The sequence below is a fragment of the Phascolarctos cinereus genome, unplaced genomic scaffold (genome assembly GCF_003287225.1).
Source record: "Phascolarctos cinereus isolate Bilbo 61053 unplaced genomic scaffold, phaCin_HiC Scaffold_5;HRSCAF=322, whole genome shotgun sequence".
NCBI lineage: Eukaryota > Metazoa > Chordata > Mammalia > Diprotodontia > Phascolarctidae > Phascolarctos > Phascolarctos cinereus.
This window is the reverse complement of record NW_027555958.1, coordinates 311,001,285-311,018,753: the sequence shown is the minus strand read 5'-3', so window position 1 is coordinate 311,018,753 and position 17,469 is coordinate 311,001,285. Positions and strand designations below refer to the sequence as shown.

At 40.4% G+C, this 17,469-nt stretch overlaps 1 protein-coding gene across 2 annotated transcripts in view; it reads right to left on the bottom strand.

The window, feature by feature from the left end:
• The window catches only part of TOM1L1 (target of myb1 like 1 membrane trafficking protein), a 51,013-nt gene extending 38,659 nt beyond the window's left edge, over positions 1-12,354 (bottom strand). For both annotated transcript variants that reach the window (XM_020991944.2, XM_020991945.2), the window contains exons 1-3: positions 12,201-12,354; positions 8,596-8,680; positions 6,517-6,595 (exon numbers count right to left, since the gene is read on the bottom strand). In XM_020991944.2, the coding sequence (XP_020847603.1) occupies positions 6,517-6,595; positions 8,596-8,680; positions 12,201-12,258 (222 nt within the window). In that variant the 5' untranslated portion in view covers positions 12,259-12,354. The remainder of the gene's footprint in view (positions 1-6,516; positions 6,596-8,595; positions 8,681-12,200) is intronic.
• Between the last annotated feature and the right edge of the window lie 5,115 nt (positions 12,355-17,469).

The following is a 17,469-nucleotide window of genomic DNA, read 5'->3' as shown; positions in this document are numbered from 1 at the left end:
TTTCCTTCATCTATCTATAGGGTGTTCCAAAAAGCTTAGTGTAGTTTTAAGTTACTTAAGTTTAAGGCTCTCTATCCATCCTCATCCCATCAGATATTTGTCAGCAGAGTATATGACACATTGGAGGATTGAGATCCTAAAAGAAGGTTACCAGTTAGGGGGCTCTTTCAATAGACCAAATGTGATGTGATGTGATGTAATGTGATGTAATGTGATAAGAAGACTATGACAGCAGCAACTGAAACAGATAAAAAGAGACAGATGTGAGACCTTTAAGAAAGAATTAACAGAAATTAGTGAATAACTGGATATAAAGAAGGATGACGAAAGCTTGAGGTCTGGTAACTAGAAGAACAACGGTAGGTATTCTTTGAAAAAACAGAACAGGGAAATAGTTTGAAGGAAAAAAAATGGAATTTTGTCTTAGATATGTTGCAATCTAGCAGTCAACTTGAAAAGCAAGAATTCAGCTCAGGGAAAAAGACCGGCAACAGAATTGAGAGAGATGAAGAAGATTTAGTTGGAATCATGGAAACTGGGAGAGAGTGGAACATGAAAGGGTCAAGGAATCTGGGAGTTATTCCTACATTTAGAAGGGGGAAGAAGAGAAGAAGCCACCACAAGAGATGGAGAAGCAGCCTGGGAGACAAGAGGATGGCCAGAAGAGCATTATGCCATGAAAAACAAGGGAGGAGGAAGTGTGTAAGATGGTAGGTAGTCTGCAGTGCTGAGCAAATCACAATGTAAAAAGGCTATGAGAACAGAGGTTTTTTTCATCAGGACATAATTTAATTACTGCTTTGGGCTTGGCTACTCTGGTCAGAAACATCAAGGGTACAAAAGCAGCTAAAAATATGTAGCCAGAATGAAAAAGGAGAAACCATTTAGAATTTAAAAGAAAATAATAGGATAAGTCTACTGTACTTTAGAATGGATAGCAAGAACATGGTTAGATAAACAGATGACTCTTGGCTTGAATGTAGTATTTTAATGAAAAAGATATAATGGTAAAAGAGGCTCCACACCACTAGAAAGAGCTTAAACAATTTCTTCTTATCATTTGGGACCGAACAACACATTTGGGATAAGAATAAGTTGCCTGAATTCTAGTTACTAATTACTTCATTTCCTGAAACAATTAGCAAAATGCTGATGGGAGCATAAGTTAATGTTGTCACTGTTATGAGTGGAATTAAGGATTCTTTTTCCTTAGTTCAGTTTAATCTGTAGCCATCCATTAACTAAAGCTCACTAGGGACTCAAAACTAACCCCTGTGCTCCATGAAGCAATGAAAAGGCATGAGTGACTAGCTTAAAATTCTTTTAGTCTCAAATTGCTTCCGTTCAAAAGAGAAGATTCTCAGTAAGCAAGCCAGTAGAGTGCCCATGAGTGTCCACGTGTGAAGACCACAGACGGTCTGTTATTTGCTCACATTTCCCCAGATATCCTAATCCTAAATGAGACTCTTGCTTCCTGGTTTTGGCTTTACTGCCTGTTTCAAAGACATACAGTGCCTAGGACGAACAGAACAACTGTGAATTCTGTGTGGGAACCCATTCACTGAGGCAAGGGTAGAGAACTTACAACTTCTTCGAGGTCCTAGGGAGTTGACCAGGGGTACACAGAGATTTAATGACTTGATTGGGTTACATAACTGAGAAGCATGAAAAGGCATAGAAAGCACTAAAGATTGGACTTAAACCTAGGCCTCCTCCTCTGAAACCAAGATCAAAACTAACACATAACAAAACAAAACATGAGCCACAACAGATCCCATCAGTACAAGTATTCCTCTCTTCACCAGACCAAGCCAGAATAGCCAACAGCTCTATTGGCAGCTGGATGGGCAAGTGGGTAGAGAACTGAACCTGGAAGACCTCAGGTCCAGATTCTCAGAATTCTCCAGATCTCAGAAACTTAACTGTGGGACCCCCGGGCAAGTCCTCAACCTCTGTCTGTCTCATTTTCCTCATCTGTAAAATGGAGATAATAGCATCCATCTCCCAAGGTTGTTATGAGGAGAGACGGAAATAATATTTGTAAAAGGATTTTGCAGACCTTAAAGTGCTATATAAATGCCAGCTCTATTTTTATTGGTATCATCATAATCTAAAATTTAATATCAGAAACTTATGCCAAAAATTGGGCCTGCCATAGAAAAATGCTGTACTGAATTTGAGTGCCTTCCCTCTGTTGATTATTTGACATTTATCCTGTGTTGTTTGTATATAGTTAGTTGTTGCCTCCCCCATTAAATCGTGCACTCCTCAAGGATAGGAACTGTCTTTTGCATTTCTTTGTATCTCCTGTTGGCACAGGGGCTGGCCCTTAGTAGACACTCATTAAATGTTTTTCAACTCACTGACTGACTTAAGAGGTCCCAAACAGGTTAGATGCTCAATGGAAGGTAGAGTAAATTAGAATTTACTTAGAGAACATGTGCTGGGATTCCAACCTAGATTGACTCCAGTCCAGCAAATATTTATTTGTCATCTACCATGTGAAAAGACCTGTAGGGGACTGAGGGATATAAAGACAAAAAAGGAAAAAATACTCCTTGCCCTCAAGGAATTTACATTCTACTTTGGAGAAACAATATGTAAACAGTACATAGGGGAAAATTTAAGGCTGGAGAGAAAGCTAAGGGAATTAGCTAGGTTCTTCTAAGAAGTTGCTTCTACAAAACTATATTCTGAAAAATAAGCACTTTTTCTTAGATCTTCCAAAGATGAAAAGGATGATATTAAGGAACTCAAAAACTGGTCTTTATTTATTTCTTAGAGCACTGAGATTCTAGGATAATTTGTAATAACCTTTGTGTGATATCAAATAGCCAAGAGAAACTTTTTATGAAATTCCAATCAGTTAACATCTGAGGAAAACAAGAACTGAGACTAGAGTTGACTCTAAAAACTCTTTAATTGTAGACAAGTTGCCCAAGTGTTGAGTGTCTGTGTGGTGGAGAGTTTCCATACCTGGACCTTTTCAAACTGATGGCCCAGATTTAAAATAAAAACAAAATACTCTGTAATTTAACCTATTTTCACAGAAAGAAAATGAAAAATGTATGTTTATTTTTTATACATTTAGATACTAGTGACAATGTATACAGAAAATGTGTCCCCTGTACCCCAGGTCTCCCTGATTTTTTTCTGAATTCTAACAGCGTTTAGTGTACATTTTACAATTTAACATTTGATATGTTTTCTTGCTTTGAGAAGAAGATGAACAAAGGTTACACATCATGAGCACGCACCACTGGGCTGTGATTTCTGTTGGTGGAGGGAACTTCTGAATCACTGCGATCACTACTTCGTATTTTTTCTTCTTCATTAGTCTTGTCTTTTCAACTAGTCTGTAACTTCCTTGAGGTCAGAGACTGTGCCTTATCCATTTTTCAATATCTCATGGGCTCTACTAACATTATGAGTACACAGGAGGCGATGAATACTTGATGATGGAAAGCATCCTCTTCCCTCCTCATGGAATTGGTTATAACAATGTTCAATAAAGTCACCTGACATATTTCTATCACTGTTAACTATTTTAAGGAAGACTAATCCCCAGCTCAGCTTCTTGGAACCTAGTGAGGATGTTTCCTGGCAAATCACTATCTAAATAGAACACTACAGTTCTGCAATTAACAGCAGGGAAATACCAGTGCAAGCCAACTCTGAAAAGGCAGTAATCCAAATTAACAGACAACACAGGAGTCTTTAAACTTGGCTTGAAAATTTTTATGTGATCTTTTTACAAGTATAATTTCCTTCAAAATTATGTTTGGCTTAAGCAAATACTGAAATTATAAAGTAACTGTTTGAGCACACACTTTTGGGACAATAATCAGTCTGAAGTTACAGCTACTGCTCCATTGACTACAGAGGAAAATGCTGCACCGGATGAAACACTGAGCTGAAAGTCCCAGTTCTGGCTGGACCAGACTAACTAGCTGCGTGGGTAAGCTAATTTACAACTCTGGGCCTCAGTTTCTTTGATGAGAAGGGCAAACTAGATAATCTCTAATTTTCTCCTTTACCTCTATGATTTTGTGATTCTCTGCTTCACTACTATACCAGAATCTACTATTGCCAAGTATTGATTTGGACATCATGGCGCTAAAAATACGTAGTTCTTTCTAAGGCAGAACAAGTGAGCTGCCGTTAAGGCTTGAAGAGACAAGAAGGAACAAGAGAGACTAAACTACTTGGGATGATCACTAGTTGTAACCCCAACAGAAAGGGAATATAAGAAAAAAGAAAACTTAGGAAAGGAGGATGATGGAGTAGAATAGATATAAAACATCTCTGGAGTTCAACTTGGAGAGTCATTTCATTGATTCATTAGGGCTATTTAGTGCCGTCCTTGTATTGCTATCAGGTTGTTGTCCATGTAACAGAGCCACAGTAAATGGTTCTTAGTGACTGAAATTGGAAACCTGAGACATTCCAATATCTACCCAACAGTTCTCTTGATAAATACCCCCAGAGCTCACAGGTGAGGTGTGATTCTGCTTGATTAGTACTGTAACCATGCATAACTGATGTGATGCTAGAATAAATAGAGAGAGGTGTGCAGGGAAAAGGGAAAGCGATACGGTTTTTATTCAGGTGGACAGAAGGCAGAGTTTGCAAGCAGTCTAGTAAAGAGAAACTCCCCAAGGTTACTGAAGGTCACATGGAAAAAGATGGGAGGGAAAAAAGGGAGAACAAGTCAAATAAGCTTTCACACCCAAATCACCAATAATCCAAAACAGTAAAGAAAAAGAAACTAATATCAAAGGGAAAAAAACCCTTAATTCACAGCCAAATGTTCCTAGAAACAACCCGGACAGCAGAAGCATTTTGATTCAAATACAACAAATAAAAGATGAAGCTCATGGATATGTCACTGGTGTGTGTGTGTGTGTGTGTGGAGAGGGGCTATTTTCCACAACATCTACACAAATGGCTTGAGTGAATTAAGGCCCATGATGCAGGTCTGAAATCACTTACCCCTTATTACAAAATAGGACATTCTCAGAATCCTGTTGCAACTAAAATTCATACCAAATGTAAGTTACTGCTCCATGAAATTAAGCAGGACAAGCACAACTTCCTCAACTGCTAACTTCACTCAACTGTTTAGCTCCCTATAAATACAGAGTTCTTTGCTGATTTAAGCATTATCTCCTTCTAAGCAATAATACATACTTATATGTATGCATATACATGCATGTGTATATACAATAAATATATGTATACATATGCCTGTGTGTATACACATACTTGCATACACATACCTGCTTTCACGCACACATAAAACCCATACAAAGTAATACATATACATACATGTCCACACATGTACATGCATGCATACACACATACACAACTTCCAGTGAGGAAACTCCCTCTACTAATGCAGACTGACAATTGCTCTGCAGTTTATAGTTATAGGAACATTACCTGGTGCACCAAAAGATTAAGTGACTTGTCCAGGGTCACACTGCCAGTAGGTGTCAGAGGCAAAACTTGAACCCAAGTGCTTCCTATCTCTGAAACTAGCTATGTAGGTACTATATCATGCATCATATAAATGCATGCCTCTCACATGGGAGAGAGGCAGCATGGTGGTCTGATCCTGCCTCTGACACATACTGGCCGTGTGATCCTGGGCAAGTCACTTAACCTCTCTGTGCTCCAGGCAATTCCCTATGACTATAAAATGCAAAGCAGGTGCTAATCTCATCACCAGGAGTTATCTATACTATGAAATCACAGGATGGATGGAAAGATAGACAGATAAATAAGTTAGGTAGACATATAGGCAGTAGGTAGTCAGATAGACAAAAACGTAAGTTAGATAGACATAGATAGATAGATAGTCAAATAGATTAGATAGATAGATAGATAGATAGATAGATAGATAGATGGATGGATAGATAGATAAATTAGACAAGTTAGACAGGTAGGTAGATAGGTAGTAGGTAGGCAGATAGACAAACAGGTAAGTTAGACAGTCATAGATAGGTAGATAGACAAATAGATAAGACAGATAGACAGACAGATGATAGATAAGTTAGATAGACAGATAGGTAGTAGGTAGGCAGGCAGACAAACAGGTAAGTTAGATAGACATATATAGGTAGATGGACAAATCGATTAAATAGATAGATAGATAAGTTAGATAGACAGGTAGGTAGATAGAAAGCCAGATAGAAAGATAGATAGATAGATAGATAGATAGATAGATAGATAGATAGATAGATAGATAGACAGACAGACAGACAGACAGACAACAGGCAGGCAGGTAGGTAGACAGGCAGGTAGGTAGATAGATACATAGATAAGAGATAGAGAAAGCTCTCTCTCTATATATACAAATATACAAGTATATACATAAATATGTATATTTTATATGTACATATGTATACACATATGCACATATGTATGTATTCCTGCTGAATTTTTAAAAAATCCTTCAGAGGGCAAAGAACTAGGAATTTTAAGTTTTTATTGTGATTGTGTTAAAGTACTCACCGATAAGGTAAGCTGGATCTCCTTATGATTACAGTTTTTAGAAATCCTTTTCTTCAAAGCCCTTACAGCCTCTTTTGGCCTGTGACAACAGAGAAGCACAGTGATCAAATCAATCTATTTTCTTGATTTCTAAAAGTGTTCAGAGATAGGGAACCGCAAGTGGGATCATGAGTCAGTTTCTCATGCCAATTAAGGAAAACTACAGAACTATGGGAATACCAGAGGCAAAAATCATACCACTAACTTCAAGGCTGACAAAAGTCCAAACCTCTGGACTACCAAGTCCAAATCGGTTTCTATTCACTACATTATACAGTTTATAGTGAAATATCCTTCAAAAAACACTGAGGCTTGTCCATCACCTCCCCCATTAAAGAATGCTTCTTGACCACCTATTTACCGTAATAGGCAACACACCACAGAAATGACTTTGATCAGTTTACATGATTGCTGTTTTAAGCAATGGTTCCCAGCCCCAAGAAGTTATTGCAAGGAGGTCTCCAAATCTTACATGCACTAAACATTGACATTTTACTCTTTTTTTTTTAACCTACCTGGGAATTTCATGGATATAGAAAATTCCCTTTAAGAAAACCCCCTCTACCAATGTAGATCAGCAACTACAACTATAGTATGAGAGAATTGCCTGGGGTCACTGAGAAGTTAAGTGAGATACCTGTGGGGGACACAGCAGTGTGTAACTGAGGTGAGACTTGAACCCAAGCCTTCCTGGCTCCAATATCATCTGTCTATCCACTATACCATGGCTGCCTCTAATATTTAGTACTAATAAAATATGCAGCATTAACACAGTATAATAAATATGCCTTCTGTAAGCTGTATACTTAATTCCCTGCACAATCAAGTATTACTGTTTTTCAAATGTAGATGCTATTGGAACGAATAAAATCCAAGCAAAAAGTATAACAGAACCCAGATCAGATTTTTGTCATCAGGTATTTTCTCAATCAAAAGGCACTCATAGAACAACTACTATCATATAAGTGTTGACAAAATTTTTTGACGTAGAGAAGAAATCCTCACATTTGAAAAGGTGGGGAACCCCTATTTTGTAGCAAAAAAAAATTAACTAATTAGAATTCAGAGGCTGAAGTTTTTATTACCTGTTAACATTTCTCTGAGGCTTGTTTCATCCATGGAAGAAAGGTTTAACTAAAGAAATTAATTAATTACATGGCAAACACTAAAACTACTGAAGAGCAAACCATTTTCAAATACCTTAGCACTCTCCGTTTGTATATAATAAATGGATGATGGTTACAAAAAATTTTTGAATAAAGTATAATAGTGGGACCTCTACTTGAAAGCTATTAACCTGAACTATGGACCAGAAAGTAATCAAACTCTATTCCTCAACATAATCTATTATCCAGACTAATTTCTCCTCTTAGTTCTGATTAGCGAAACTCCAGAGTAACTTCAGTGGTTTGGTGATCTCAGAGATTTCTCTTTGTATCATGAAGATCAGAGGTGTCAAATGTGGCCCATGGGCAGCCGGGCTTACAACACTCCCAAGTGCTGCAGAACCAGACTAAAATGGATTTGGGAAATACTTAACAAAATAAATAAAAGTACAATAAAATATAGATAATGTTAATATATGGTTTTCAAAGTCGATATAAGCCTGCAAGGAAACTTATGTATCCTCTTGCTACTTAAGTTAGACACAACAGGCATAGACTACAATCCATTCATGCCTTCCTATCCCATACAATGCTTGTCCACACAGTCTCATATCATCTACAACTGGTCCTCCCAATGTGATGGAGGCTTCCTCTAGGTCTTTTAATATGATTCAGGTACCAGTTCAGCATGTGAGCTATGCACACTGTCCATTAGCCTCTCCTCTCAATACATGACCAGCCTACCTATCTCCCTTTCAGGTCATACATCTCTATGATAATCTCTTTTGGACTAATTCTAGAAAGCACAGAGATGGTGCTATGAATGAAGCTTCTGAACAAGTTAATCCGGCAGGCTGTTTCCAGAAGAATGAGCCGGGTGCTTTGAAGATGCCCGTCTTCCAGCAGGCGACATCGACCCCCGGTATGTACTCACCCATCTTTGCTGGTGATAATCATGTCACAGATGTGCATGAACTGGCCCCAATCTTCAGTCTGAACGCCTGCAAATGTAGCCTTTTCTGCAAAGAAAAGGCAACTGTTTTTTACCCTTGGCAAGAACAATTTGAAGATAATTTTTCATCTTCCTGAAGAACAGTCTGAAATTTTGATAGGAAAGTCTCATTAACTTGAAACCATCAAAAGTGAGCAAAAGGATTCATTCAATAAACATTTATTAAATGCTTACTGTATACAAAGGAAAGTGCTAACCCCTAGGGATATAAATACATATCATAGTTTTGAATCATTTTGTATTTATTTTTTTCTGTATATGTGGTATCTCCCAGCAGAATGTAAGTGCTTCGAGGAGGTGTGGGGGGGAATTTTGTTTAAGATGTTTAACAAGTGGAACTGAGGTCCACTTAAATTTGATTTGCCCTGTAATTTGACCACTGAAGAGTTATTGCTATATTGCTTAATGGCATTCTTTTTAAAAAATGCAAACATGGATAATTATATACATATTATACAAAAGTGACTGCATTCTACTGAGGATTATAGCTAGGTGGTCATAGTAGACTTGGGAGTCAGAGAGACCCGAGTTCAAATTCAGCCTCAGCAACTAACAAGCTTCATGCCCCTAGGCAAATCACTTCACTTTTTTCAGCCTCAGTTTCCTTGTCAGTAAAAAGCATATAATAACAGCACTTACCTCACTGGACTGTGAGGATCAAATGAGTCAAAAGAGTTTTGCAAACCTAAAAGAGCTTTGTAATGCTGGCTATTATTATTAATTACTATTATTTAAAGGTACATAAATACAAAATTATCTGAACCAGAGCTTTCATTATTGTAGGAAATTCTCTCATCAGCAATGCAAATAGGCAACTTATTTGTAACTTAGGATCTTAGAGAGTTTCCTAAGTGCTTAAGTGACTTAGTTCTCAAAGATCACATGGGTAATAACAGCATTTCCTGCTATCCCATGCACCTAGTTTCGCCTCAAATACATACATACATACATACATACATACATACAATCTACCTATCTCTATTTTTGTAGTGATTTGGGGAAATAGGGGTGAATACTTGGAGGGACACAGAGGGAGGAGATTGTGACTTGGAAATGCCTCCAGAAGGAGGTGGGAGGCAGCACAGCAGGGCCATGAAGGGAGCTGAGGATTCCAAGAGGCAGAGTTGAGGACAGAGAGCACGATTTAAAATCTATCGGCATCCAAGTACAACTGCTGCTGTTCCTTGCTCTGGCAATCCTCATCAGCTGGCCTATTAGTAAGGCAGTTCAGGTCCCAGTGATTGGCATCAAGGGCCAGAGTGGCTGGCTGAGAAATCCCCCACCGTGCCAAATGCTTCCTAATTTGCTTAGAAATGGAGTGACTGGAATGGCAAGGCTGAGTCTCCTTCACATTATCTCATGTGAAACTTCAGACAAGAAGATTTTAGGTAACTCTAAATCCACAAGGCCTAGCTTCTCCTCTGGCAGTAGAAAAACTTTGGGAAAAAAAATAATAAAGGCCAACCCAGAGCTATAATTTTCCCCAAAGTTCAGGTGAGCATTTGGCCAGGTGGGTGATCTGAACTTTCCACACCGTTCATGGTGGGGTAAAGGGGAGAGAGCAAGGCAGGGGATAGCTTTTTTTGCACAGGCATGCCAGTCTACACAGCCAGGGAGTAGGGTGGGGAGAGGAAGGTTTGAGGGGCCTCAGCTGGGCTGCCCTGAAAATAAAATCTTCCTATACTCAGGTCCTGCAGAAACTGAAATTGCCTAATAATTCCACCACTAGAGTTATTGCTTTGAGTTATTCAAAGGCAGTCTTAAAAAATGCAAATACATACAGAGAAGAGTATAAAAAGTCCCTTGCAACTCTGCATAAAACAGTTAAAAAGTCAGTCATAACTATGTGAATAAGTTTATCAGATCCTGCCTTTCTACAGGGAGGACTCAGAAGTTGGAGGGCAGGAGAGCAGAATGGGTGATGACAAAGAAGTTCCAGACACTCATGATGTCAATTTGTCTCCATCACAGACTTAATTACTTAATTACATCCTCCACTGGCACTGGTGAGGGGTGGTGGAAGACATCTGATTTCACAGAGGGGTCATTCAGCCAAGGACAGCTAAGTGGCACAATGGATAGAGCACCAGCCTGGGGTCAGGATGACCGAGTTCAAATCCAGCCTTAGACTCTTACTAGCTCGGTGACCCTGGGCAGGTCACTTACCCTGTTTGCCTCAGCTTCCTTATCTGTAAAATAAGTTAGAGAAGTCAATGGCAAACCACTCCAGTATCTTTCCCAAGAAAATCCCAAATGGGGTTACCCAGAGTCAGATGCTAGTAAAAAATGACTGAACAACAACATTTAGCCAAGGCTGGGTGAGGTTCCTCCAGCTACTATTGATGCTACTTGACACAAAACTTCTGCCCAGGGCTGCACCCCATAGCCAAACACTTAAGATCACAGGTCAGACCACAGACACTTGGTTCTTAACACATCATACCATCTTCCTAGTTCCCAGGTCCAATGAATCAGTCAACAGGCTTTTATTATGCACCTACTACAAAGTAGATGCTAGGATAGAGAGCTGGCCTCCACTCAGACACCTGCCATATTGCTATGGGCAAGTCACTTAAACTCTCTGTGCCCTAGGCAACTAATTATATAAATTTCATAAGAAGATACCAAACTGCAAGGTGAGAAGGAATTTTCTCAACCAGAAGTTCCCTATACCAATGAATTTGTAGGTCCAATTCCTATTCCTATATTCTAGGCACTAGGGATACAAAAGTGAGAAAAGTAGCCGCCCTATTATTACATTTTGTGCGAGATAAAAATGTTCACAGATAACTAAATATTGTATATCTACAAGACAAATTACACAATGATGGAGGAAGTACCCTTGACAACAGAAGAAATCAGGAAATGTCTCTGGAACAAAACACTTGAGGAGCTGAGCTAGTTCCATTAAAGTGCTTAAGCACTGGTTTCTATTTCATTATAGTTCGGGGTTAGACCGTCCCAAGGGAAGAAAAGAAATACATTCTGCAGACTGGCTCCCCAAGCCACCAGTGGCTTTCAGACCCCTCCCTCCTAAGCCCAGCAATTGGTCTAATCTTTACTCTTTGTTTATCCAGGAAAGCCACAGGTCAGGGTTTCACGGTGCCAATTTCCTTTTTTAATGAGAAAGGCCCCATTGTGCCAATGGTTTGGAATAAGTTTCAGGGTTCTCCTTTAACTGACTCTCCTCCCCGTCCTCCAGGCTCCTAAAACCAGAGGCAGGGCACCACAGGTTGGGCTCTTCCCCCACAATCCCAGGTTCACCTGGCGCACTTCTCTCCCCCGAGACCAGGAAAAAGAGAAATAAATCTTGGAAACCACACTAAGGGCCAGACATAGGCTCGTTGCCTACGAGGGAGTAGAAGGGTTAGGGAGAGGGAAATGGACCAGAGTCTAAGGTCCACAGCCAAGGTAGGGGTGTGACGAGTGCAGGTGCCGTGAACTCAGTACTCCGCTGGCAGGGGACTGCGCAGGAACCCGGCTCAGGTAACTCCGCTGAGGTGCTCACCCCGCCTCTGTCACCTTACCTATCAGGTGGCCCAAGGAGGTCCCGAAGGGATCTTTGTGGCTCTTCCCAAACGCCATGGTGAACCCTCCAAGCCGGGCCCAGGAAATCCGCCTACGCCCCCTCCTCCTCCAGTGGCCGGCTCCTCCCCTGCTCCGCGCCCCTGGCTCCTCCTATCCAGCCGTTTTCTCCCGTACTCTCGGGGATCCCTGGTTCCGCGCTTCTTCTCCTCCCCCTCTCCTAGCAGGGCGGGGCGTTCCAAGGCGCCCAGGCCACCTGTGGCACACTAAGCCTCCCTACCCGTGGGGTGGTCCGGCTCGCCCACTGCCTCAGCGGCCAGGAGCCTTCGTTGGGCTGCCTCGCCCAGGGTGGCCGAGAGGCGGAGCAGCTCGCTGCCCAGCCCGCAGGTCCGGACAAGCGAAGGTAGCGGAGCGCCGCGAAGCTCCGAGCCCAGTGGGTGTGACGTGACCGTGGCCGGTGCTTTGGGGTCCGCCGGGTTCTCCGAAAGAGGGGCCCGCTCGGTTTTCCTAGTCCTGCTCCTGTTCCCAACTCCTGGGCGTAGGGGCATCGCCCGCCTGACTGGAGCAATCTGTGTTTCCAGCGGAAAGCTATTCCTGGGAGGGAGGGCGTGAGATTAGTTAGAAAGAAGCCCTCCTGCTGTGCCTGCGGAGGCACTCTACTAACCTGGACAGCTTGCTTACTGTGTAGCTGTGATCTGTGATCTGTGATTGGAATTACCTTCTAAATCATAGCAAGGGAAAGAAATAATTAGACTAGGCCATTAGAAAACTGTGAGAACCAGGAACTGTAGGGAGTGGGGAGAAGTGGTTTTTGGGCAGGAAAATGTTAGCCCTTCCCCCACTCCCTGCCACCACCTGCCTGGAAAAACAAAGAAAAAGGATGTTCTGGGATGAGTTCCTGTCCAGGCTTCTGGCCCTGGGGCTGGGAGGGAATGGGATTTATGGGAATGTTAAACTTGCTGACAACGCAGGCAATCTCTATACACCCTCCAATTGTTACCTGACCGAAGAAGTTACAGATTCATTTCCATTTCCTCTTGCCCCAGTTAACCATGGATTGGGAAATATTGGCCAGAATGAGCTGCTTGGATTAGTACTGAGCTTCTTTGTATCTCTTGCACAAATCAAAGTGGGATAAGACCTCATGTCAGATGACAGCTGTTTGGCCCTTTGGTCTTCATCTCCCTGCCTTTTTTCCCATTTTTCTTTTCATGAATTTAGGCCCAGTGCCACAAACCCCTTTTCAGTCCTGGAGGTGGTGATGAGAGAAATAAGAACAAATAGAAAATGTTTAATAAGTGGGTATTGCTTGATTGCATGGTTGAATCTTAGACTATTTCTATATACACATATTTCAACCCCCCTAATAATATACTCTTATTTTTTGATTTTATTAGATGTATATAATATTTTATTTTTTAATTTATTATATATATCTTTCTTGAACTAAATGGTTTTAATATTTTACTATGATTATATTTTATTGTATTTATTATTATGATATTTCATAGAACGGGATGGACCTACCAGTTAATTCTAGCCTCTTCTCACCTTTTATTTATTCATTCAAAAAGCATTTATAAGTGCCTGCTATATGGGAAGGTACTGGGAAGACACAATGACAAAAACAAAGCAGGCATCGTCCTTAAGGAGCTTAAAATTCTATGGTGAAAAATCAAAAGAGACACAGATTCAAGATAAGGAACAATTTCTGATGTGATATCATCTCTGTTGCTATCTATATAACTTAAATTGAATGTCCCAAGATACATTCTTACTTTTAAATTCCCTGTACCTTTGCTTCTCCTGCTTATACAGCTCCATTGTTGACCCTTTCTTTGTGATGTCACTGTCTCTGTCAGTCTGTAGCCTGTGTTAACACAGGAGAAACTATTTCCCATAAACCAAAGCTCTTAATGTACTTATCTTCCTTTTTGCCTACAGAAAGAAATAAAATTGGAGGGAAAGTGAAGTTTGTTCCAACTTGTGCTTTGCATGAGTCTGAGCCGTTACATGTCCATCCTCAGTATAGAATAAATCCCAACAAGTAGCAGAGTTGGAGAGAGAAGACTGACAAAATAGTTTCCCAACTGCTGCTGTGCAGGGTCTTCTTCACTTGGTGGTTTCATTACCTGTATTTCTTTTGTCATATTTCCAACACACTTAGAGAAAGGGATTGGGGGCATTTATTTGGAGAAATCTGCTAAAGGTCATAGATTTAAGATCATGTATCCAGAGCTGGAAGGTACCTCAGAGGTCATCTGTTTTGAAACACTCATTTTAAAGGTAAGAGAAGTGAGACCCAGAGGAGTTAAGTGATTTTTGTCAAGGTGATACAGCAAGTGGCAGTGCTAGGATTCATACCCAGAATCTCTGACACTAGATCCAATGATATTTCCACTCAATCGCTCTGATCTCATTGGCGTAATGCTCCCTTCACTGCATTAGGATAACAGCCCCTCCATGCCTTTTCATCCTGTGTAGTTCTTGTTCTTGTCTTAATGGACAGGAGGATTTCCTTTTAATCTTTTAACATCTTGAGATGCCAGTGTTAGAGGGAACTGATGAGCTGCTGTCTTTTTCTTGCTACATGACCAACCCACTTACTTTTACGGTCACATATTTCTCAATGATATGTGTTGCTGTTTGGTCATTTCAGTTATGTCCGACTCTTCATGATCTCACTTGGAGTTTTCTTCGTAAAGATTCTGGAGTGGTTTGCCATTTCCTTCTCCAGCTCATTTTACAGATGGGAAAACTGATATCGGTGCTCATGCTGCTTCACCATTGACTCTTCTGGTGATTTCATCATCTCCCATGGCTTCAGCTATCCCCTCTATGCAAATAACTCCCTGATCTATATATCCAGCACTAGCCTCTCTCCTGAACTCCCCTCCCGTATCGCTCCTGGATATTTTCAACTGAATGGCTTAAAGATATTTCAAACTCAACATGTCTAAGACAGAGCTCATTATATTTCCTTTCCATTCTCTCTCCTTTCAGGACAGCCAGATTGGCTCAGTGGATAGAGTGCTGGGCCTGGAGTCAGGAAGACTCATCTTCCTGAGTTCAAATCTGGCCTTGGACACTTACCAGCTATGTGACCCTGGGCAAGTAAGTCATTTAACCTTGTTTGCCTCAGTTTCCTTACTTGTAAAATGAGCTGGAGAAGGAAATGGCAAACTACTCCATTATCTTTGCCAGGAAAATCCCAAGTGGGGTCCTGGAGAATCAGACACAACTGAAAACAACTGAACAACAATAACAACAACAGATAGGAATTAGTAAATAAAAAACTCCCTCATCTTCCTAACTTCCTTATTTGTGTTGGGGGTACAACCATCCTTATAATTACCAGGGTTCCCAACCTGAATCATTCTCAACACCTCACTCTCTCTTACCCCCCCATCTCCAATACATTGCCAAGACTTATCAGTTCTACCTTCACAATATATTTCATATGCACCCCCTTTTCACTCTTTACATACCCACCACCCTAATATAGGCCATCTACACCTCTTAACTGGACTGTTGCAATAGCCTCCTAGTCTTCCTGCCTCCACTGCCAAATTCATATTCTTTTTTTTTTCTTTTGGCTAGGCAATGGGGTTAAGTGACTTGCCCAGGGTCACACAGCTAGTAAGTGTTGTGTCTCAGGCTGCATTTGAATTCAGGTCCTCCTGACTCCAGGGCCGGTGCTCTATCCACCGTGCCACCTAGCTGCCCCTCAAATTCATATTCTTAAAGCACATGTTTGACCAGTCACTTCTCTGACTCCAGAAGTTCTAGAGTTCGAGAACTTCTTTCCTCTAGCATAAAATGAAAACTTGATTTTGGGGTTTTTTGTCTGTTTGTTTTTAGGCTCTTCGTAAGGACTCAGGGAGACCTGAGGTCAAATCTTGCCTCAGACTCTTTTTAGCAGTATGATTCTGGGCTAATCACTTTACCTCTGTCTGCTTCAATTTCCTTGTCTGTAAACTGGGAATAATTATAGCATCTACTTTCCCCAGTGGTTGTGAAGATAAAAATGAGATAGTGTTTATAAAATGCTTTGCAGGGATAGCTAGGTGGCTCAGTGGATAGAGCACTGGTCCTGGAGTCAAGAGGACCTGAGTTCAAATCTGGCCTCAGATACTTCACACTTACTAGCTTTGTGACCCTGGGTAACTCACTTGACTCTGATTGCCTAGTGAAAACAAAAGAAAATGAAATGCAAAAATAGATGACTGATTACATTAAATTAAAAAAAAAGTTTCCAAAAATGCTTTGCAGGCCTTAAAGTGCTATTTAAATGCTAGTTGTTATCTAATTCTAGTTTACCTTGGAGGGTTATTACCTAGACCTTCTACATTCCAGCCAAATGGCCTACTTCCTGTTCCTGCAGACCACATTCCATCTCATTCTTTTCTTTGTTCCCCCAAGCAGGTAATGCACTCTTTTCTCACCTCTCTGCCTCTGGCTTCCTTCAAAGCTCATTTCAAGCACCACCATCTATACTTAGGCTATCCTGATTTCCTCTGATTCCTAATAAGCTTTCCATTTCCACAGAAATTATTTTATATTTAATTTTCTTCTACATAGTGGTTCCTTCCTTTTCTCTTTCTTTTGCCTTCCCCTCCCCCACTGTAAACTCCTTGAAGGCAGGGAACAATTTGCTTTGTCTTTATATCTCCACCAAGCACAGTGACTGGTAAACTAGAGTATTTAAAAAATGCTTTTTGAATAAGATTAAATTAAATTAAACTGAATATAAACTCCCAGAGGATATAGACTTTTCTTTTTTGTCTTTCCCCCCCAGTACATATCACAGTGCCTGGCTGAATAAAGTTGCTTAATTAAATTGCTTAATAAAGGTTTGCTGAATATAATTGAATTTTGTTGAATTCTTTGGTGCAAATAACCATTGGCATTATTCTACAACCTAAATGCATGGTCCTTTCATCTTTCCACTGTTCCATGGAATATTTTATTCATCCAAGTCTATGGTATTTCAGAGTTTATAGTTGCATAGCATCACTTTAAGAACATAAAAAAAGCTCTGATTTGGGTCATTTCATCTGTGTTTTATCAAAGGAGACAAATTCCTGAGGTGCATAAAGGTAAAATGACTTTTCCAGAGTCATACAATTAGTAAATGTTAAAGTTGTAATTTGAACTCAGGATTTATAGAGTTAGAGCCAAAAGGAATACTAGAGATCATTGAGTCCAATCCCCTGCATTTTACAGATAAGGAAGTTGAGGCTTAAGAGATTAAATGACTTTCCCACACAT